This window comes from Papilio machaon, chromosome 25 (genome assembly GCF_912999745.1).
Source record: "Papilio machaon chromosome 25, ilPapMach1.1, whole genome shotgun sequence".
Lineage (NCBI taxonomy): Eukaryota > Metazoa > Arthropoda > Insecta > Lepidoptera > Papilionidae > Papilio > Papilio machaon.
This window is the reverse complement of record NC_060010.1, coordinates 3,252,372-3,277,201: the sequence shown is the minus strand read 5'-3', so window position 1 is coordinate 3,277,201 and position 24,830 is coordinate 3,252,372. Positions and strand designations below refer to the sequence as shown.

The window sequence follows — 24,830 nt, the reverse complement described above, 5'->3', positions numbered from 1 at the left end:
TATTCGTGTACACCGTGTACTTGTACATTATGTACATGTACATAGAAAACAATCGAAACAATATCGCTTCTGAGGTAGAATAAAATAAATTCTATTAAGTACAAAAATCAAGCTTTTATTTACAACTGTTCAAAAAACATTTCTATTATCCGATAACTTATGTTTGAAATTTTGGGGAATATTTTTATTAAAATAACTTAATTCTAATATTAACAAAATTATTTAATATTTACAGCTTTGTACACGGAAATTAAAATAAGTTAATATAATACTGTAAATAATTTTAAAGCTTAACATCAAAGAATATAAAAAAAGAAATTGGTTCGTATAATTTAAAAATAATCAGTCCATTCGCTGCGTTAAGTGCCAATGAAGAGGTAACCATCTTCACTAAATATAATAAATTCAAATGTAATCTTAAAAAAAAATAACGAAAACTCCGAAATCAGTTTCAAATTGTTAAAGAAAATAAAGCTAAAATTTTTGGGCTTGAATTATAATGATCTTATTTCACAGAAAGTGATAAAAATGGTTTATATTAAACTTTGTTTTAGTTCTCTAGGTGAGAAAGGCATGGACATTAAAAATTCAGATCTAGCAAATGTTCAATTTACTTTGCAAATATTGATTGACTGCAAAGAATCTATAGAAGAGATCTAAGAAGAAACTAACTAACGATTAAAGCCATAAATGTCTAGGAGTTTTTCTAAAGGTCGAATACAACATACTACGTAGCCTCAAATATTTGATCAAATTTACACAAACCTTATGCATACGTATATGTATGTACAAAAGATTAATATTAAAAGTTTGCTAAAGAGTCGAAGTTTAAGTAGAGCTTCCTAACGCATTGATTAAATTATATTAGTCTTGATTTGTCGAGATTCAGGTGTACCACGGAACTGGTATAAAACACGACTCTAGTAAAACAACGTTATACATTGACGGGCAAGTTCTAGTTGCAGACATGATGATCTCGTTTGTACCGACAAATCTCGCAATGTACTCGACAGCACCACACGAACCGGCAGCGGCACTTCTCCTCGTGGTCGCGCACTCGGGTCTGGTAGCCGCGGCCGCAACACAGCAGGCGGCAGCCGTCGAGACCTGCTGATGTTCTGTTGCAAGTCCGACCTCGAGTACCGAGGATACCTAATCTGTGAAAGAAATGAAAACGAAATGTTTAATCAACACACAGAACAGTGTCAAAGGAAATAGATGTGGTCAATTAATGTTGACAGCCCCAAGTATTGCTGAATAAATAGGAAAAGGACCTAATTAAACTTCGAGATCAGAATTGGGTAGAGATGGCGCAGGATAGAGACAATTAGAAACTATTATCGTTGGAGGCCAAGGCAGTAAAAATTTAGCTGTCGTAGAAGACATCTAAGCTGCAACACATAACTTAACATTTGCAATTGCCTGAAATAATTTAGAGCAGACGACAAGAAAAGTCACCAATGTATCATTGCTTCAAGTCAAGTCTTTGTTAGCATTTCTGTGTTTGGGTTTTGCTTCTTAATTCCATCCCACATATCCCACTACAGCAAATGAACCGGACCAAGCGAACGTAACTGTATTCATTACGTCATACTTACTCATCGTTAGGTTCGCAGTAGTCAGGAGATTCTTCGAGATAGACCAAATCAGTTTTGTTTGGTTTCTTCATATCCGCGTGTAATGGTCTCAGCTTCCGAATGTTCTTACCACGTTTTCGCTCCACCACCTTCAATTGAATGAACATTTACAATATTACTACGTATATAATCAACTATACTTTCCGCATGTCTTAACATAATACATTTTTTTCTTTTTCTAATGTGACTAGTGCAGACTATGTCTTCAAGTGTCATTAATATTTAACACTTATATTTTAATAATTTGAGTGTCTACTACTAGGTCATGAGGGCTTTTATTTACAACTATGGAAACTAGTCTATCAGATTCGTGTTCTACTACTATGGATCAGTTTTCTTTAGTGACTAAATACCGCACTGCTATTAAGTGATTGCTAAGGGAACCTCTATGTGTAGATATAGTACGAGCAATCAACTCTTAAAGACTCTTTCAGTGTCCTACGCAATAAGTGCAATTTCTATCTTCATCAAATAAAACTCCCTGTATCCACGTACTGTAGAAATGACCTTGACATGTGATGCGCCCTCGTAACGCGTCGCAAGCGCGTCGCCGACCAGTCGCAGCTGCGGCAGACGTCGCCAACAAACTCGCACCGAGCACGAGCCCGACATGCCGTGACACTTGCACACGCGCTGCATGCGACTGCGCACCGCCTAGAATACAACAAATATAATAAATTAGTTATTTCTAGACTAGACTCAAACCCTTTAGCACGAAAAATTAAACAACCCCTTTAGAATACTCATGGAGGAGGAAAAAAGTAACGAAAAAACAAGGTCATAGAATTTTTCGCGGATTTGCGACTCTTCTGCAGACGATCCACAACTTGAAAAAAATTGCTGATTAAGGTATTAAATTTACCCTTCGTCCCGCTTCATTGTTGTGGAGATTCATGAGACCCACGTCAGTATCTTTATCTTCTTTGGCGTCGACGAAGTCTCGGCTGAACATCTCACCGTATCTTATATCCTGAAAAGTTAACGTAATTTTAAAATATGCATATCTTAATGTTGTTGGTCTACGAAGATTTCGGAATCGAAATTACCTGATTTGATTTTTTATAATTAACTTCGAAAATTGAATACAAAATGTTCATCTCACCTCAGAACAGCCTCCCCATTGCCAGTGCCGGGGCGTCCTCTTCCTAACCCTAGCATCACACGAGCACTCGTTAAGTTCGCCACGGCTGCAGGCACGCGCCACCGCATGAGCCAGCGCCGCTGATGAGAGAGCATGTACGAATGCTGACTCACGAGATTCTAGAAAAGAACATAAAGAACATTTATTTATAACGATGCGGGACTTTAGAAAATAGAAGAGAACCATCGCAGAGTCTCCCAAACAAATATAAGACTAAATACAATTGACTCTGGCCCTATCTACAAAAGGAGAGCCGTAAACAACAAATTGAATTGAATCCGAAACCTCTCTCATACTGGACTACTTTTTAGAGCGTATAGCTTGATTAACTTTCAAATTCCTCTAGAACCTTTAAACTGAAATGATCTTCACTTACTACTTCATTACATGCCATTACAATAAGATAAATTTTCAATTCTTAAAACGAGCAAGAGCAGTGACTATAAAACTAAAGTATAACATTTTATATAATTACACTGTTATTCCGAACAAATCAATTCTATGGATAACAAACTTGAACTTTGAATACCATCAGGATCTTGGATCTTAGACAAACGTAGAGTAAGTTCAGCGACCGTTGTTAATACAGTAAACCAGTGACATTGACCTCGGCATTTCTTTACGAACCTCTTTTCATATCAGCTATAAGAGGTCACGTTACAATGGTTATTTTATTAGTGGCATACTTTAAACAAACTGAACCGCTCCGTCGACAAGTCCACACGTGATCTCAGTAATCGACATTCGAAAATAAACAAAATACATGAACAGAAGAAATTCCTTGAAAACGTCTAGAAATGGACCTGGCATGAAGATATTAAACATAAATTATATATAGGATGCACAGTAATAAACAATTTATTGAAACAAGATACGAAATGCATGGAAGATATCCAAATTTTAGATAAACATTCGTTCGCGGAAATTCACTCTATCGACTGAATCAAAATCGCTTTAGTCTTATAATCGGCTGGTATAAAGTATCTTTTGATTTAATATCCGTTTCATGTTACCTGTAATTTAAAAAAAAAAGAATAAAGTCAACGTCGATTTGAAAATGTAAACGCCAACATTTAATTTATATCCTGGAATGTAAGATAAAATGTTAGAAATGAAAGTCATATTCCGAACACAATATGTTTTTCCGTTGCTGATGAGAAAAAATAATTTTGTCAAATGTGTGTCTGTCTGCAAGGTTGAGTTTGTTCCTTGTAATCTCTGGATCAGTTGAACCAATTTTGACGGATTTTTGACTGGAAGGTATCTGATGTATAAGGGCATATATGGGGCAACATTATTTCTTCGCTGAAGAAGTCGCAGGCGCTAATTATCCAATAAATTTGAAGTTATTTCAAAGTATTTTAAAAACGATTTACAAGCTATTATTTAAAATTCTACCAAGGATGCCTCTAAACTGAAGTAGCAAAGTATTTAACCGACTAAAAACTAGTCCTTCAAGTAGGATAAAACTTTGCTTACAAATTGATCAAGCTAGTTGAAGATTTAAAGTAAATATATTATGACCATAGTCTTGACTGGAAACCACCTCAGCTTTCAAAATTAAATTAAAAAGTTAAGGCTACTGCGTATCATGTGGTTGCAGGTAATTGAAAATCTAATTATTATTTTACGACGTACTTTAGCTTGTGTGGTCAAGAGAAGCGAAGAACATATTCAAGATATTTTGTCGTCACAGGAATCTTCCTAAGTACTTAAAGACCTCTTTTAACTGCAAGTTTACGCTTTGATAAACGTTATATTTAATAAGATTAAGGTAATCATGGTACAGAAATATTTTTAGTGCAATGTTTATGTTGAATACATTTTGAGACAACGGGATAGATTTAAACTTTTATTTCAACGTAATGATATCAAAAGAATCAAAATATTATCACGTGGTATCTTACATTGCTCTTACAAAATTAAGGAGCTGCAAAAATCTCACTATTTGTGTAAAATACGATTATAAAAAAACAATGAAATAAATACGACAAGATACTATATGTAACTTTCAAAGAATATTGCCTCTTAGGAGTGTATGTTTCTCAATGCCAGGTCAATTATATTTGTAGTTCTGTGGTAGCGTTGCTTGTCATGCCCTCAGATTGTAACATAAACACAAGTATGGAGTGACGACTGATTCCATTGCTGAGTAACATCCACATCAAAGAACATATGCTCAGAACACAGAAGTGCATTACAATAACTATATAACTATATTTTTTACTTCTATTATTAGAACATTTACCGTGGGTTTTTGATAACAAAATCTCTGTATAAAACATATCGTCACTCCTGTTATTATCTTTGACAAATCAGAGATAACAATATGTTTTAAATTGAGATTTTGGTCTCAGAAATCCACGGTTAATTCTGTACGCTTACATTAAGTTATAATGAAGTTAATTTAAGTTCGAAAAAAAAAACAGAAATCACACCACAATTCGTCTCCCGATATTTATGACCTTGAATGTGTAACTGTGGAGTGTTTTTGGAAATATGTAGAAGATCACCTACATCACCTACAACCTAACAAAAACTTGCTAAAATGTAGAAAAACACGAAAATATTGGGCTTGAATGTAGTTACAAAGGTAAAGTAAGACCTAAGAAAGTATTGATTTTGTGACAATAGATAAATATATGAAATAAGGGAGTTATTTTAATTAAAACAGCTGATAGGAACAATGAAAAAAAGTACAAGGTTAAAGAACTTACTAAATTTAAGTACTCCTCCAAAGATATCAGTGGAATTAGCAACGGTACTACAATTCCACCGGCTGTGGCGGAACTGATGCTGACATTCCTCTACCGCTTGCCCCGCGCCCGTCTGCAGCACCTGTAACCACCACATCATAATTTATTTAAAAAAAATAAGTAATGTCGTCACATCATACACCCCAATGAGGTGATCGAGTATACCCTATATTAGGAACTAGGCCTTAGTCAACCACTCTAGCCCAGTACGAGTTGGTTGACTTCACACACAACTTTTGTGGGACCTGTATTGCTGCACTTAAACACTGAGCTGCCAGACTCGCTCTTTGACTTTCAAAATCGCTATGAGACTCAATCGCTAACGCTATGTATTAAAATCGATTAATTTGTTCAGGCTGTGTCACCAGAGCTTACATACACGATTATATCTATAAGATTTAGTCAAGGTTTCAACAAAAAAAATTAGGACAAAACAAAAGACTAACCATGGGTTTCTGAGACCAAAATCTCCGTTTAAAAATATTGTTATCTCTGTTTTGTATAAGATAATGACAGGGATGACGATATGTTTTATACAGAGATTTTAGTATCAAAAACTAACGGTAAAGTAATCGTATTTGAACTGAACTTTACGGATCATATTATAAAATTACTCGATAATATTTTCGAATAATGTAAGGCGATAATTAAAAGGAAAATGATATATATTCAACAACAAGTAAAGTAAAATGTAACCCGCATAACGGAACAATACATGACACATTATAGCTGCCACTTATAAAAACGTGGTAAATAGGCTTTATTATCATAAAATAGCAATAACAAAAGCTTATTATTTATGTATCGTAAATAATTTTTATGTGCACATAATATTCTACGTAACTAAGACATTTGAAATATTTATATTTCTCCATACCTATACTACATAAATGGCCAAATATTTATCTACTAAAAGTACAAAACAACTTATATATTCTCAATTATTAATATGACATCATATCCTAAATAAAACTCTATGGGCCTTAGTATAAAACACTTATACAGTGTTTCAAATATATTTTACCTTAAACACACGTCAACCTTCCCTTTTATACCGTGACTCTTGAGCCCAGCGCGGATTATGGACAAATCATGGTTACTGAGTACATATCTATGGTTAAACACATAAACATGTTGATGTTAATAATATTAATCAGCGGTAATAAAACGGTTAAAAAACGTGTTTAACTAAACAGTGTCTAACAGTATTTTTTTACAGTGTAACTTAATTTAATTAAATTTGTAATAAGCCTTTCTAAAGCGTATCTTAAACTTTATCTATAATTATGTTCATCGTTAGGAATCTGTTTTACAACAACATCAAGTACTGAGATTTATAACGAATAATTAAGTACGGCAAGGAAGTTTCGTCAGTAAATTGTACAATTTCATTTACTTCATAAAATTATAATTATTAAAAAAAAATGAATACTATATGGTTCTGTGATTACTCTTATAATAGTTTTAGTCACCTGTGTGAACTAGGTTATATAAAAAAATATTACTATTCGACTAATTTAACTTCATTATAATTTCCACTAGCTCCAACATCTTGACCAATTTCATAAGTATTTGTTGGGTTTACTAGTCTTTTATACACTATATTGTACTGATTCTTAAAAAAATAAGGAATATTCTAGCACTTGACCACAATAATCTCCGATTAAAGTATTAAACACTAAATTATTTATTACCTGTAACACTCTATCAGAGAGTAGACAGAGCTGTTTTTGTCGCTCAACGAGATATTCCAGCCTATGACAGCTCTCCTTCTGCAGCGTCGTAAAGGTTTCCAGCGAAGAGTTGCCTGCTTGAGCGGGAGCGCTTGGTACCGCCAGGTTCCTGTTAACAAAAATGCATTTTTACAGTGCTAAAGAACGATGAACTACTGAAAAGAATCTTAAAAATTAAAGAAGAGAAACAATTAAAGTTAGATGGAAAATAGATCGAAAATAGTCTTGTTGGTAAAGTAAGCAGTTGCTTTCCAATTTACTAATAAATTTACTAAGAAACATATATGTGTTTATTTTTTGCCTGCTTTGTTCGAATGCATTGTCTTCAATTTTAAATCTGATATCTCCAAGCACTCAACTTATGAGGTATTATGTATTAAAAAGACTTAATTTTTTTGATACCGGATATTCACTTCATGTTCAGTTATGACAAAAGGGCATTAAATTGTTTTCCTTGATCCGAAAAATTATAATATTTTTTAAACACTTTATGATAATATTTTTCATTAGTATGTCTTTTTGAAATCTATATAAGCGTACGAAACACAAGTACCGATCGTAAGTAATTAGCAAAAGCTAACAGATTTCTATAATATACATCGTAAGACATCAAGCCTTTGCCAACGCACTCGCACCCTACGAGAGCAAACAGCAGCCAACTGCGCGGTTCCTACATCATGTAGCAACAACGATTGTTAAAGCGAAATAAACATAGTTAATTTGCTTGTTTTGCAATATCTCGACTCGAGAACCGTGGAACGGGCTGCGTGCAATAAATAACAATGTTAAACATCATCTGACAAATGAAATGAAGTGCCAACTTAGCAAAAGCGCTCTTCAGGCAGCCCAACAATGCAAACCGCTAAAGTAATTAAGTTCTGAAGACGTCCGCTCCCCGCGAGCTGCGGCACTCAAATCAAAAACGCCACTCGTCGCAAACAAAACGCGCTATTACCTACCCTCTTTTGTTATTTTTCAAAAACCGCTCTCTATTCAAACCGGCCAATGCGCGCGGGCGAAACAGAGTACGTTGATTGGCCGACGACCTCTGTCGAGTGCAAGTGGAAATAAAAAGTGCTCCGGTAAATGAGGCAGGGTGTCCCTTTCGCACCCGCGCGTTTCGCCTTTCTCGCGTTTCATTCTGGTTTTCGTTTTAATTGCAAGCACGAGAGGACGTGTAAAGGGTTGCGTCCCGGGTGCACGTGCGAGGAGGCTGCGGGGAGCGCATTCAACTTGTTTAAATGGGGGGAAGGGGTCCTTGTTTATGTCATCCATGTTGTCAGATGGGGGTTACAGCGTAATTCTTATGAAGCACGTCTGACGAGTGCTTGCTAGAGGATTATGAGAATTCATCATGTGGGTCACTTTGAGTCGCAATCGAGCTACACAAAAACAAACAAACGACTCTTTAGTTTTACATTTTTTTCATTTTTAATTTTGCAAACAAAATGTTAAGAATTCTCTGCAAAAGCAAGTCTTAAGATCACTTTTATTTTAACTACAATTTTATGTTTCATTTTTATTTTTTAAAGCATATAATATAATGGAGTACTTACATCCTGAATGTGGAAAAGTAAAGCATGAAAGTGGACGTAAAGTGAAATTCATTTAACCCATATACGAGTAGTGTGCTCTTTGAGATATTTATGTTATATAATTTTTAATTTTTATTGTAAGAAGAGAGAAATAGTAAAAAGACAACAAAATTCATATATCACATCCACGTTTAATATATTTTAGGGTAGGGCTTGAAGGTCATATCGTGGATTTTTTAGATCAAAATCTCTGTTTTGTCAAAGATAATGATGACAGGAATGAAATGTTTTATACAGACATTTTGGTCTCAGAAACCAACAGTTATTATTTTTTTCCGAAAAATCAATAATTTTCTTTTGTATTTATCCCGACTTGAGAAATCAAACAACCGGAAACTGCTTCATTGAAATGTTCTTTTCTTCGTTGAACAATAATTTACTAAGTATTTCCCTCAATGCATAACTTAAAAATAAACTGTTGTGTACAGATCGCGCAAACTTCGTAACTTTGCACAGCTGCATGATTTTAAGTTAAAGTAATACTATTTTTTTTAACTTAATATTGTTTGGTTTCAATATTTAGTAACTTTGTAGACTACAATTTTAGTAAGAATATTATTTCTATTGCTTAAAACGATTTTTTTGCGCCAAAAGCCTTATACTTATGGATATTAATTATTAACAATCTAGCGATCATGAATTCGAATTCTGGCATTCGTCGTGAACGATATTTTTAAACAAGTTTTAAGCTTTTTTTGGAATTGTCACAAGAAATATTACATTATTTCAAATCTTATAATGTTTTTCAATAAATTAAAAACAAAAGAGTGTACAATTAGGCCGATTGAAGGAAAAGTATTTATGTACTCAATCCATCTTTTATTAAACCATTCGACTACTACTTTGATGATTTGAAAAACCTTTAGACTTGTGATAGTGAACTCATTAATCAAAGCGTATTCGCTTTCATTTTTAACTGCATACGAGATTGTACGCAGTTAAAAGTTCATTGTAACTTTACCATCGATTTTGCTTTCACTTTTTTTGGATGTAGTTCATTCTAGTTATGCAGATGCATTTTTATTGAATGTTAACTGAAAAGGACTTTTAATAGTAGACATTCGAATGGCGGATTCGAACCCACTTCGTAAACCCTAAACTTAATATTTAGGCTATTGAAGCTTCTGAATAATTACAATTTTAGTAGAATAATATATCTTACTTCTTACTAATATTATAAATGCAAATGTTTGGATGGATGTTGGTTTGAAGGTATCTCCAGAATAGCTCACCGGATCTCGATGAAATTTGGCATAGATGTAGATCTGGAAGGAACAACACATAAGCTACTTATTACGTTTTTTTTATTCCGCGCGGACGGAGTTGCGGGCTACAGCTAGTAATATATAAAAGAATGATAGAGTTAAAAGCAGTTTAAAATGTATTATAGTATGTTTTCTTTTTCGCACATCAAGTATGTTTCCCCGGAAAAAATAAAAAGTCTTTTAAACTTAACAAATATCACGTATTTAAAAAATTCCGTTAAGCTTTATATATTAGTGTTAAAGGCATTCACACGCTAACAGACTGTTTAAGGTACGGCAATTACTTAAAAATCTGTCGTGTCAATATTGATGCGGACGTGTGAAAGGGCCGCTTTCTGCTGATATAATGGAAACAGGTTCTACACGATGATTCAATTTGACTTGACCATGCGCATTAACATATTATTATCTTATTAAAATTAGAAGAAGTTTGATAATTATAAGATTTCAGTAGAACATAAATGGTTAAGAATCTACCGAACGGTTACATATAAAAAAATGTTGGACCACAAAAACTTTGACCAGGTTATCTGTTCACCTTACTGGAATTTAAACGTGGATGTAATTAAGATGGAACTGGAAATTTGTTCAAAGATATGAAAAAAGGTAGATACGATATTTTAATCTTGCATAGGTAATCTAGTAGGTAATCTAGTAGGTAATCTAGTCATGCATATTTTTACCCTACTGGTCAGAAAGGAGGCCAAAGGTTTTCCAGGGTATGTCTGTTTAATAGTACGATGTTAGAAGATTAAAAAACTTAACCAATTTCAAAAAGCGAAGTACTGTTTGATTCGTAAACTTCTTCAATCATAGAGGTATAGCACGTAGTAGTTTATTTGAGCCGGTGTAATCCGCTGCTACCGCGATAAGTACTATCAGAGCAGATATAAAACCTACATAAGCATATGAAATTACATAAAATAAAAAACATAACAAACAGCTACAGTAAGACAAGAACACTTTTTTGACATTAGCAAGAGGGCGCCAGTGAGCTATCGCTTAGTATATCTTATGCCTGGTCAGATAACATCAGTGTTTCAAGTTTTTTTTTAATTCGCAATTTTATAAGTAAAGAAACTGGCTGTATAGATATTATTGACACAATTTATGTAAAAAAAAAATGATCACATAAATATCAACTAGTTTCAGAGGCTTATTATATAGTAACCTCTTTATTAATTAGCACGTCAACAACCCACTCCAGTGTGCGCAGAATATAAATTAGCCGCAGACGAGTATACTTGGAAAGCTTTGAGAGCTCCTACTATACTGTTGTACCTTTTTTTTATAACTTTTTCATACTAGCAACCCTTGTTTAATGAACAATTTGATTCCTTATATGTTAATGCGAATGTTTATAATATTTTTCTCCTTTTTTATTTAATATTTAATTAATAATAAAGATCTATTAGTACCGATTATCTTCAGAATAATAGTGTTCTAACTCTACTATGTTTATTTGTTATGTCTAACTGTTTCTACGTCTGAAATGTTAAACATATAGTCATCCCATCTCATCGTCTTTCAAAAAAGGAGATACAATATGAATAAATAAATAACTTAACTCCTCGCTAAGTTATGACTAGAAAAAGACATAAACGATCGACGAATACGAAATCATTCGTAAAAGTTCGTTCAAAGTTGCATTGTAAAAAGTCTATTAGTCATATATAATCAGTTAACATGTGTCTTAAGCAATAATTAAAGGTAATTAGCCTAAATACCGTTATCGAAACAGGAAGACGATATAAGAAAGCGATGTCGAAACTAAAAAAATACCGAAAACTAAAAAAATAACAAAACTTATTTTTCAAGCGTCGTTGCGCTTGAAAAATAAGTTTTGTTACAATGGATTAAAATCTAATTTTGTTTGACCACACGATTTATTATTTCTATGATATAACTAGCTGTCACCCGCGACTCCGTCCGCGCGGAATTAAAAAAAACTTATTAAGTAGCCTATATGTTCTTTCAGACTATGTTCTACATCTGTCAAATTTCATCAAGATCCGTGGAGCCGTTCCGGAGATACTTTCAAACAAGCATCCATCCAACCATCTAAATCTAAACGTTCGCATTTATAATATTAGTAAGATTATAGAACTTATTTTTGATGCGTCAAATTGAAACGGAAAATCCTAAGAAATTATGTGTCTACATTCCTTAGATCTGTTCCTAATGTTTTCTCAAAAAATGTTTAATTTTTCTTTTTAATAAATCACGACTGAAAAATTAAATGGTTTAGATACAAACTCAATGCAAGAACAAAATTGTTAATAAAATAACTTTATCAAACCTGTAGTAAATTCTTTGAATTCATTTTATAATGACAATAAATTGGTCATCGCAATTCCCCATGACCCTTCGGCAAACGTTTAAGTATTCGTCATACAATGATTCATCACTTTTATTTACCCCGAACAAACGTTCCGTTTAAGCTTCAATGAAAATGTTTGGCAAGATTTCTTTTTTAAAACCCAATAAGAATTGAATGTATTCACCAGCAAATAAATAAGCGTTTGCAAACTAATGACACGTGAAATGTAGTTTTTAATTAAATATATTTTTTTTAATGCGTTATATAAAATTCAATGAAAATGAATTCAATATGGTCTTTACGATCTTTTTAGTTGTTATCACCAATGTGTCGTTTAAATTTATGTTGTACTAGCTGTTGCCCGCGACTCCGTATGCGCGGAATTAAAAAAAAATAAGTAGCCTATATGTTCTGCCAGACTATGTTCTACATCAGTGCCAAATTTCATCAAGATCCGTTGAGCCGTTTTGGAGATACCTTCAAACAAACATCCATACATCTAAACATTCGCATTTATAATATTAGTAAGATTAAACGATTTCACTTATACATAAGTGGTTTAAATTTGAAGCTTCTATAGTACTTGTGAGAATCATATATAGAAGCTTAGTTATTACGTACAAACTTTTATTACGTACTCCAACACTAACGTTGTGCGTAAATAAAAAAATGTGCCATCTTCGTGGTGATAAAGTAAAAAGCCAATAAACACTTTATTGTTAAAAGTAAAACTTCGCGAAAGCATTTTTATGGTTACTTAAAAAGGGATATTATAACATGAGTTTATTATCGCTACTAGCCGCAATATGGCGTTACAGACACATTAAATGTTAGACGACAATTTTACGATAACTTCGTAGTCAAGTGTTTTGGATTCATATAAAATATTAGATAAAAAATGTAAAAAAAATATCAACTATAACTTTATTAGAACTTCCTTAACAAGAAGACTGAAATACTCATTCATAAAAACTAACTTCTAAAATACCTTGGTCTTATAGAAACAAATATTAAACGTCATACATGATCTATAAAGACAACATTATTATAAAATTGAATAAAAACAGATAACTAATAAAAAAAACATAGATTTGTTTTATTAATTATCTGAAAAATCGGAAAACAATATTCCAAACACCCTGTACCTTTGCAATAAGATAACTACGACAATATTGCCAACTTGGCGGGGGCACTGCCGCGCCCCTATACCGACAATTTTTGCCTCACATGAGTTCTTAAATTATCTTAACATATTTAATTTACACAACTTAACTTATTAATTAAATATTAAATATTCCAGTAACTCATTTCCCAGCACATTATTAATAACTTTAAAACTTCAACACACTATGATTATTGATAATAATTACAGCAATAAACTTATATTAAGTACTTAAGTTTATTTCTTGATCAACTTAAGTATAGGAAGCGCGATATAAAGCCGGTTACACATTGTTGCGTTTTACTTTGCAATATTAAATTGAGAGGTAATTATACATTTGCATATATGTAATTGTAAAATCAATTAACTACAAATGCCTATGTTCAGTAGTTTTTTTATAATACGGTTGCTAAAAAAGTTAGATCATGTGGCCACCTGAATTCGCCGTAACATCCGCAATTGCAGATGCGCTGCCTACCTTCAATCGACGAAGGATAGACACAGAAAGAGGATAAACCTATGCATTCTCTCCTCCGTCAAATCCACTTACCGCTTTTGTAAGAAAAGGCTGATTATCTAATATCAGCTGACCCAATTACAGTGGGTTTCTAAGACCAAAAGCTCCATTTAAAACATTTTATTTCTGTTTTATCAAAGATAATGACAGAGAAAACAATATATACAGAGATTATGGTCTCAAAAACCCACGATTATTTGTCCGTTTTTTTGTATTAAAAAAATACTCTTCTTTTTAATTTACAATCTTCTATTCTAATGTACTAGAATTGATAGCGTATTTTTATAAATTAAATATACAAAAAGTTATGAACGTAGTTGGGTTTGACAGGTTATCTAAGCAGTCCTTTAGTCTCCACTCAGGGTGGCAGTAAATAGTTTATTCTAAACTTATTTTCTTCTTTGATTTATGTTTGAATAGTGGCACATCTTTATGCGAGTCTCTTATACGTAATTGTTAAAATAACAAAGCTCTGAACGAAAGCTCACGACCGATTCGCATAACCGGTGCTCTACACAATACAATTAAGCGTACCATAAATTGTTTAAACTTTCGTGAGACATAATAATAAATTATTCAAGAATGGCTTAACTCACGTGTGATCTTCCGGTGCCGGTACCGACTAGTTTCAAACCCGACGGGGATCCATCTTCAGGATGAGTGTTTATTTTGAGGTTTTCGCAACCTCGACACTCGCCCTAAAGATGGACCTCCGACGGGTCCGAAACGAAGACGGTGCTGTCACCGGATGATCGCACGTGAGTTAAGCCGTTCTTAAATAATTGAGCGTACCATATATTATTTATAGACGTTTTACGAATGTTCAGTTACTTCAAATAAAACATGTTCACGACTGTTAAATTATTTTATTACCCTTAACTAAATTGAAGTAATCATACATTTATTTTCATACAAGAAATAAAATATCTTTAGAAGTTTGAAAAAACTCCATTACAATACGCAAATGTACATTTGTCGTGTCGAAACATAAAACTAAGTTAAGTTAATAAATCACTTTAGTGCCGGTGACTAAAGGTGTAATTTTACTGTTCCCCTTAAATTGATATTTATAGCTGTTCCTTTGCGAAAATTATAAGTTTCTTTCAATGTACGTTATGAATGAATTCACTGACAAAGTTTATGCTTTAAAATGATTATAGGTGTGTTTTTGAAAAGTAATAATTTATTGTACTAGAAAACTTGATTACTTAAAACTTTTTGTCATGGTGACTACTATTTAGGGGAAGAGTATACTAATCGAATATTACCTCACTAATCAAAATCGGTCCAGCCGTTTAGGTATGGGTACAGTGGTAGACGCCAGCAACAACATCTGTTGCATAAATGGGTTCGGCTCACCCGATGAAATACCACAACCACACAGAAGACAGACAAAGTAGTGGAAGTAATTCCGCGTTTCGTCTGATTAGTTTGATGCTGGAGGCCTAATTTAAGTCCTTTTCCCCTTCCCATCGTAAGGAGGGACTTATAGTAAGGGGAAATATTATCTTCCTGTGTGTCCCCTCCTCCGTTGATTAAAGATGGGCAACGGATCTGCAATTACGGATGCATACGGGCAGCGGTCGCTTCGCTATTTCAGCGAATCAGGTAATCGCTTGCTCGTTTGCTATATAACAAAAATTTTGTCTTTGTATTTTCTACCTTAATCCTTGTCAACACGCTTGGTATCATAGGTCTTTAAATCTGCAGCATCTGCATTTTAAAAGTTATAATAGACTCAAGTTAATAGAATCAAGAAAATAAATTCTTAACTTTTTTAACTTATTCCCGTCTGTTTTGTCCCACTATTCAAACAAACCCGACGAGACATTCCTACTGTCATAATTTTGATGGATCGTTTGTATACGAAAAGATCGGATTTCATAATTTGTTCGGATTCCATTCAAATCGGTGCTTATTATGTTACTCGATTAAATAGTTCATATTGTTAAATAAATAAACGGCATTTTACTCTATTGAATTATATGTTTAAAATTTTATTTTACGTTAACTTTTTATTTCACTTTTTGAAATAAAGAACTTCATTTGTTTCGTTTTTCAAAACTTTACATTGCTAACATAATTTCATCGATTTTTAAAACTCAGGAAAGGACCAAATAATCAAGTTTTATAGTTAATTCCAAATACAAATATTTTGGTTATTTATTTGTTTACAATTTTTTGTTTTAATTTTGGAATAACTATACAACAAAACAAATCATACTTGCACAATAGTTTTTAATTTAGCCGGCCAGTTTATCAAGATAATACTGGCCAATATAAATGTCGTTGTCATCACAACACACTTATTAAAAAGACATAACATTACAGATAATATTTGCACTGAAATGATGTTCGAATGAGAGAGGTCTAATAAAAGTAACTGCATGATATTGTAGAGTTGCATTATAACAATGTTGATTTTGAATGTACTTGAGTTCTTCTGTTATTGATTGTTTAATCTTACAGAATAATCTATTCGACTGACTAATCTTTATAAATGAATAGGCGATTGCTTGGAATTTATGTTATTGGCGCCTATTTATGTTACGTGACAGTTAATTATATCTATAGGTATATATATAAAAGTAAGTCGTGTTAGTTACACTATTTATAACTCAAGAACGGCTGAATCGATTTGACTGAAAATTGGTGGGTAGGTAGCTTAGAACCAGGAAACGGTCATAGGTTAATTTTTACCCCGTTTTGCTATTTTTTTATTCCGCGCGTACGGAGTCGCGGGTAAAAGCTAGTCTATAATATTAGTACGAATACACACAATCGCTACAAAATACAATCTTACTAATATTATAATGCGAATGTTTAGATGGATGGATGGATGTTTGAAGGTATCTCAGGAACGGCTCAACGGATCTTGATGAAATTTGGCACAGATGTAGAACATAGTCTGGTAGAACACATAGGCTACTTATTAAGTTTTTTTTTTAAATTCCGTGCGGACGGACTACATGTCCGTGACATGACACTTGTATGACATGGCAAAGAAATTCTGTGGATTCTTCGACAGCGAATAAGAGTAAACGGTGTACATTTTAATGAATTATAATGGTTTTGTTCGTTTAGGACAAGGTTGGTGAACCAATGGCACCTGGCAAGACCACAAAAATTATTATGTACTTCTAACAAACATTCCCAAAAATCACAAAATCAAAATTGTTTGATAAACAAGTCGTTACGTAATCTTTCATCATCCTCGGTCTAAGACAATCCATACAACACTGTACTACTCACTTTTGCGACATAAATTTCTTCCCTTAATATTCTTTTAATCTCCACTGTAGATACAACACTTTAAGCCATACGTCATAAAAAGTCAAAATAATATTTCTTATAATAATAAAATTGTCGTGATTCAAATCACTTGTGTCATTGATTGTACAGTATTTTACTCAATCATCAATCTGTCATGTCGTTATAAAAATTCCAATCTCATGTTTTTTTTTTAATTTAAATGAGCTGTATAAGACAGACACTGGTGCTTCATTGAGACATTTTTTTAATTATTCTTTGTAAAATTCATGTTTTTTCTTTAACGATGGTTAACTTTAAATACCAAGAAACCTGATAGTCTGTTGAAAATCTTTTTAAAATGCTAAACGGAATATTATTTACTTCGTTTCATCATCGGATTTGCAACTTTCTGCTTGACATTAGGTCGCGAGAAATGGATAGCTTATAAAATAATCTTTTATGCAATAAAATATATAAAACACGATAATTCCGTTTACGATTCAGCGTCCGTAAGCCGCTTAGTATATCGTGAATGCTCGGTAAATACGTTAAAAATTATAAGATAAATTTTACTTAAAAACCATTTTATGATACGTTATAATGTTCAACCATTTTGTATGGACTAAAAATAGGCTCAAGGATTGCAGCGCCTTTGCCTTTCACCTACATTGTAAAATACGTAGGAATCTTTAGTAGATTTCACCTCGTCGCCAGTGTACAAAATAAAAGAAAAGCGTAATTTCCAAACCCTATAATCATACTAATATTATAAATGCGAATGTTCAGATGAATGGATGGATGGATGTTTGTTTGAAGGTGTCTCAGGAACGAATCAACGGTCCTTGATGAAATTTAGCACAGATTTAGAACATAGTTTCGAAGAACACATAGGCTACATATTAAGTTTTATTTTAATCCCGCGCGGACGGACTCGCGGGCGACAGCTATTTAATTATGAAATCAAAATATGTACAATAACCAGAGTATTAATATTTTTATTTACATGTACTTATATAACACACCACAAGACCTAATTTATAATTAATAGTAAGACTCGTACGTCACATTAGCCATGATATTACTTCCAGGGACCAATTTTTGTACAGTGTGCAAAAAATATGAACCAACAATTTTTGTCATGTATTTATTAGCTTAGTATAATGGATAAAAGATACATTTAACATATTTTATGGTACACTTGTAGTCCTTACAATAATGTGTATAAAATAGTAAGTGAATAAAAGTGTTTCATTTCACTGTGATTAATTGTTTTAAAGTGTCTTATTTATTGTCTTGTAGACGAAATGCGAGCATGGCTTATAATTAGACTACAGTTCAACAAAAGGGCCTGTAGTCTTGGAATCGTAAAATGTAGCTCCACTATCATGGGGGCGTTGGTTTCCAATTTATTTTTTCCCCGCCGTTGCAGGGCCGCTGCAGTAAACTTGAAATCGTAAAGTTACGATGTCTGGCCCTGGTCCCCACGGGACCCCTACTATTTGTTTCATTTCTGGATAATTCACGAATAATACGTAAGTGGAATTAGATGAGAGCATTTGTTAACTAAGTGGTAACAAATGCATTTTACAGTGGTAGATCCCGCAACAACAATATTTGTTGGGTGCATGAATTGGCCGGATCGACCGGTGCAATACCACGACCACACAGAAGACAGGCGTGAAGTGGGAGTAATTCCGCGTTTCGTCTGATGAGTGTGGTACCGGAGGCCTAATTTTAGTCCTCTTTCCCTTCCCACCCTTTTCTTATTAGGAAAGGATGGGAAGGGAAAGTGGATTTGGCGGAAGAGGGGACACAAATGAAGGAGAAATATCTTCTTTCTGTGCGTCCCCTTCTCCGTTGATTAAAGGTAGGCAACGCATCTGCATTCACGGATGTCTATGGGCAACGATCGCCTCGCTATAGTGGCGAATCCAGGTGGCCGTTTGCTCGTTTGCTACCTTGTGCCATAAAAAAAAAAAAAAGTGACACGAGAGTGCGTACGTATATGTATATAGGTTGGATCAATTTCTACTACCTGTAACGACTTGACAGATTTTGAAGTAACAGTTATTCAATTTCCATTCGTTACTAGAGCAATACATTCAGTGGAAGTTATTGTTTTGTTTTAATACAGTTCAGTACACAACATAAGTAATATTAATAGAACAATAAACTATTTACTACGATAGAAAAATGTTTTTAAAATTTTAATTATGTATTTATGGTATGTTTTTTTTTTGTTGCAAATGTCGCTTGTTTTCTTTTTGACCGTCGCTTATGAATTTCTCGTGATGTTTAAATACTGCTAAGTTTAAGAAAATACATTAAAATTTCTTCTTCATTAAATCGTGATGAGAATATCGTGGTAGGGGTCTGTCCTACAATTTAGTAAGGATAATAAAGGTTCATTTTTCACTAGTTCAAATTGGACACGGTGGCTGGGTAGGTGGTTATTTTTTGCTGCATTTCTATATATTTGAATGAGGGGCGCACACAAATTACACCTTGGGATATAATATCAAACCCTCATTCTGATGAGATGTTATAAAATCGTGAAACGGAAATAGTTGGGGCGTGCGACTTACATGTTTTTTCATTCAAAATTAAAGTTAAGATATGATAAAGTTTGTAGTCAAGATTTGTTAAGGGTTTTCAAGGTAGGATAAGTTTGGTAATATCTAATATCAGCGTGCGATAAAGGGTTTACATATACTATAATGTAATTGACACCGTCAAAGCTTTATATGGTTAGGCCAGGTAAATTAAACATTTACTTTACATGTTTAATTTGTTAATTATAAAAATTGTTTTATTATATATTTTTTTTTTTGTTTTTCTGCTATAAGCTATTCCAATCAAATCCAACATAATTCTAAGATAAGTAGTAATTTTTTGAATTACGCAATTTTAAAAATGTGAAATGCATACAAGTAAACACAATCATAATACGAGTAGAGATGAACACAACAAACTTTGACCAACGCTCCCCCATTTCTTATACCAACTGTAAAACAAAATTGATCGTAAAACAACCCCAAGACATAACTTTACCCCAAACAGTGGGATTCGTCTTAAGAGTATGCTTTGCCCATCAATGCTTTATTAGTTAGGGTGGCTGGTACTGCGAAAGACGTATGATATACCTATTTTCATGTCAGGAAATCTTAATTTTTTTTTTAAATAAAGATGTCTTCCAGGCCTTAAAATGTATGGATGACATTAAACCAGATTTGAATTAAATCATCAAGCAGAGGGTCTAGCACGGATTTTCGTAACGTCATCGGCAAAATTTGTGCAGCGCCTCTAACGGACGTAAAGTACACCAAAAAAAATCTTCAAAAAATTCTGATATATTTTTTCGATGATATTACGAAGGCGTGTGTCGGAATTATTCCTACTAGGCCCTTAAAAATTAATTTAAAAAATCAACTTTTAATCATCGAAATGTAAAAATTTTCAAAATATTTCGTACAGCATTTCTTATTAAAAAAGTCTATAATTGTAAATTTATCTATCGCCACCAAATTGCTAAAAAGTTTGACTAAATAATATAGTACAAATAAACAAGTAAAGAAATAATAAAATAACAAAACGAAAATTTCTAAACTGTATGTATGTCTTCTGAGAAGACTACAATGAAATAAACACATCCTCCGAATTCGTGATTACATTCAAAAGGATCATATTTTTTTTATTATTCTGTTACACATTGTTAGTATATAATTATGTTTAATTGAAGTCAGTTCCAGGTACATCATTCGTACCGGCAATAATTACACCGGACTTATCCGGTCCGGATATCGTTAAGATATAAAGAACGATATCCCGTTTTGGTTACGAAATAGCATTGTTATATTTACTCAAAGGATCGGCTTTAATTAACGAAATATCTTTTTTTATAACTTACGGTGACATTTAGTAATTTTCTAGAAATGAAATGATCAATTCTAGAAAATTACTAAATGTCATCACGCCGTTAGAGTTTACATGTGGAAATATTTACAAGAAGTCAACGCCGACAAAGACTAAAGAAGTTAATGTAAAAAGCTATTTAATATTTCTCTTTACTCCAGTCGAACAAGCAGGTGACGAATACTTATTTTCTTTGTTAACCGATAAGAGGTAGTTTTTTAACCGAATTGAAAAATATTGTTAACTACCATAGTGTTATAATTAATTATTATTGAAAAATAACATAATCAGATTGTACATGTACATGCCTAATGTAATAGAACCTACTAATCTACTAATTAATTCCATACAACTCAGTTTCCACCGTCACCTTTATAACAACAATATTGACATCTTCCTTTAGGAAAAAAAAGTAATATCGGTTTCAATGGCTGAGATAACAATCTAGTGGTTGCATTTAAAAACGAATATTTTAAAAAAAGATTCAGTGCAGAAAAAAAAGTTTTGGAACTCGGTTTTGCGGTTATTCAATTCGTATTTTTTTACTCGGAGATTATCAGGCCACATTTTAACGCCACAAATCACATATTTTGGAAGTAGGACAATATTTTTTATTACTTTATCCAAAATTGGGGTTAGAATGTGGCCTCGCAAAACCCGGTTCAGTCGTTTTTCTTAAACAATAATTTGCGTTATTAAACCATTTGCTTCGAACTTAACTGATTTTATTCGCAATAGCGTAAACGGAATATAAAATATGAAGTCACAAGTAATCCTATCATCTTAATGGGTGGGCTATTTAAAGGGGGCCCGTTAAAAGGTCTGTCCGTCTGTCCGATCGCCTTCCGACCGGTTGCCAGTGGGCTTACCTTAGCCCTGCTTTTAACTTTATACAAGATTATATTTTACATTAATAAATCACAACTTAATACTCGAGAGAATAATTTCTTTTTGATTTGTGTTTAGTTTTCTCCGTTTTGCATCGAACATTTTTATTTGGCAAAAATAATATGTATCACTACGCGCAAAATCCACAGTAAGATTATATTTTGTTTATAGACCGACAAAGTTATCTGACCCGGTGGACATCAGTCAAAATTTTTTTACCGCATTTTACCGTATCTACCACGTGGAGTGCTCAGAAGAATTGTTTGGAACAATTCCTGCCGCCGAGTTCCGTCATCGGAAGACACGACAGACCGCCAGGTTCCATCCACACCATCTCGATGCCTGGCAATCCACAACCGAGCGGTTTTCGCGTAGCTTTCTACCGCGTACCGCCACGTTGTGGAATGGTCTGTCCTCGGCGGTATTTCCAAACCGCTACGACTTAGGGTCCTTTAAGAAGCGAGCGTATCACCATCTCAAAGGCCGGCAACGCATCTGCGATTCCTCTGGTATTGGAGATGTCCATGTGCGTCGATGAACAGCTTGGTGTTCCCGCTGCTCGTTTGCTCCTTACTCTTATAAAAAAAAAAACTAAATCATGATAGCTCACTGGGGTTCTGCGGATGAAACAAAATGCCCAAAATTCGTATTGTACTCTGACTGTCTCGTTGTTTTCTACGTCCTTTTTTGTGCTTGTGTAGGTTTGACATATTTCTTATATAAGTAACAGCGTAGCAACGCCCCCTTTACCGGCCCAGATACGATTAAGCTTGTTTCACTATACAATATAAACTGTCGATAAATCAAATAAACAAGTTCTAATTGATCCGAAATATTTATTGAATTTAGAATATCAACTAATTGGATACAAGACCGGTTGTAGCTTGCTCCTATTTATATATAGATAATATTGACCGATGTGTAGAATTTATAGAAAATAACATTTCAAAGTTAAGAAACTTTCTATAGACTATATTAAGTAAACGAAAACTAAAAACTAATGCAATTTGACCTGTCAAAATAAAATCTTTAATTTTTTTCACTGCCTGAAGATATATAAAACCTACTTTGTCACAGAAAAGGACAAAGAACAACATGACAAGACAGCTATCTTGTGACACTTTTTTGACATTGAAATGGCGGCACTAGACCCTATAATAACTTAGTTTGACTTAAGCTCCCCGGGTCAGATAACTTTGTCAGTCTTTAGTCAGTTTTTGTAAAATAGATATTTTATGGAATGACGTTTTCCATACTTGAGCTACTACATCAAGCTTTTGGAGATGTTAAATAACGTTAATATCGCTCGAAGATTTTTACGACACAAAAAGGTGCAAATGGAACGAAGTAAGGGTCGGTCCACACTGTCTGCCACACATGAACCAATTAACATGTCGTATAACATATTCATGTCACTGTAAAGATCTGAGAATTGCTTTGTTGGATCAATGCGCTAATAGTATTTAGTCTTTAAATTAAGCTTTCCATAAACATTAATAATCATACTAAAATCGATAGTTTGGATGTATGGATGGTTCTTAACACGTAACTTCAGTACAGCTAAAACGAATCTGCCTGGAATTTGGACAGAGATAGAGAGATTATATTTTATAATAGCAAGTAGGCGAATTCGCAGGCGACAGCTAATTATCTATACAATTGATAAAATTGATGTGTCTGTTGAACAAGATGTATTTGCTTTACCTATAAAAAAAATCTTTATCTGTACGTAAGTCCGCGTTTCTTCCAAACTATGTCCAAAACGGCTGGGCCAAGATTAACGAGACTTTGATGGGAAGGTTAATGTTCGGAAATAATTTAGGCTTAATTTTTTTAATTCTGCTCTGACGAAGTCGCGGACGAATGCTAATATATTATATAAATAAAAATAAACGTATCTATGTCTTAAGCTCTAAAAATCTGTGTATTGTGTTCTACATTTAATGATAAGGTGATAGTTGATAGATGTCAGAACGATAGAAAAATGTCGTGATATAGGGGAAAGGAAGTTGAATGTAAATCGACTGATTCCGCCGAATGGCTAACCTGCACTAATTTACTTAATGCAACGTCGAAACATGATACGATGACTCGTACAATCTGGACATATTTTGATGAAACTTTTATTGAATGTTTAAAAATTTGAGACCTAATTATTTTAAACAAAAACTGCCTACCCCTTTGGGTAACAGTCATAAATAATATGTTTATTTAAAAAAAAACTACCGTGGTCGTAGTATCCGTGACAGTAACATTGTCACCCTAATAAAACGGAATGTCTGTTTAATAGAAATTAGGTCTCAAACGCACGTAGTTTCGTAATTTTAAAATAACTTACAATAAAAACATAATGGATAATCATTATCACCTGCTTACAAAACAATGACGAGATGACATTCTATTGTTAAAATTCCGAATAATAGGGTAAATTAAAAAGTTTGCGACTACTATTGTTCGATCATGTTTATTTTTAAACGGGAAGTATTTTTCTAAAGTCATTTGCTTGTTTTGAATAACAATACCATGAGCTTTTACGTTCAAACACCTGTAAGAGAAGCTTACTTTCATCCTTTGCATTGCCTCTAAAATCGTGTATTTTTATACATGTTTCCGACAGTGGAATTTTACGCTTACATTCTATTTAATATGAAA

At 33.4% G+C, this 24,830-nt stretch overlaps 1 protein-coding gene across 1 annotated transcript; it reads right to left on the bottom strand.

The window, feature by feature from the left end:
* Positions 1–631: 631 nt before the first annotated feature.
* LOC106716318 (protein Wnt-4) lies at positions 632–7,685 on the bottom strand. Its single transcript, XM_045684121.1, has 8 exons — positions 7,681–7,685; positions 7,229–7,376; positions 5,496–5,616; positions 2,740–2,897; positions 2,500–2,607; positions 2,145–2,291; positions 1,599–1,726; positions 632–1,157 (listed from the first exon to the last, which is right to left on the bottom strand). Exons 1-8 carry the CDS (start codon positions 7,683–7,685, stop codon positions 956–958), a joined length of 1,017 nt encoding a protein of 338 aa, XP_045540077.1. The 3' UTR covers positions 632–955.
* Positions 7,686–24,830: the final 17,145 nt, after the last annotated feature.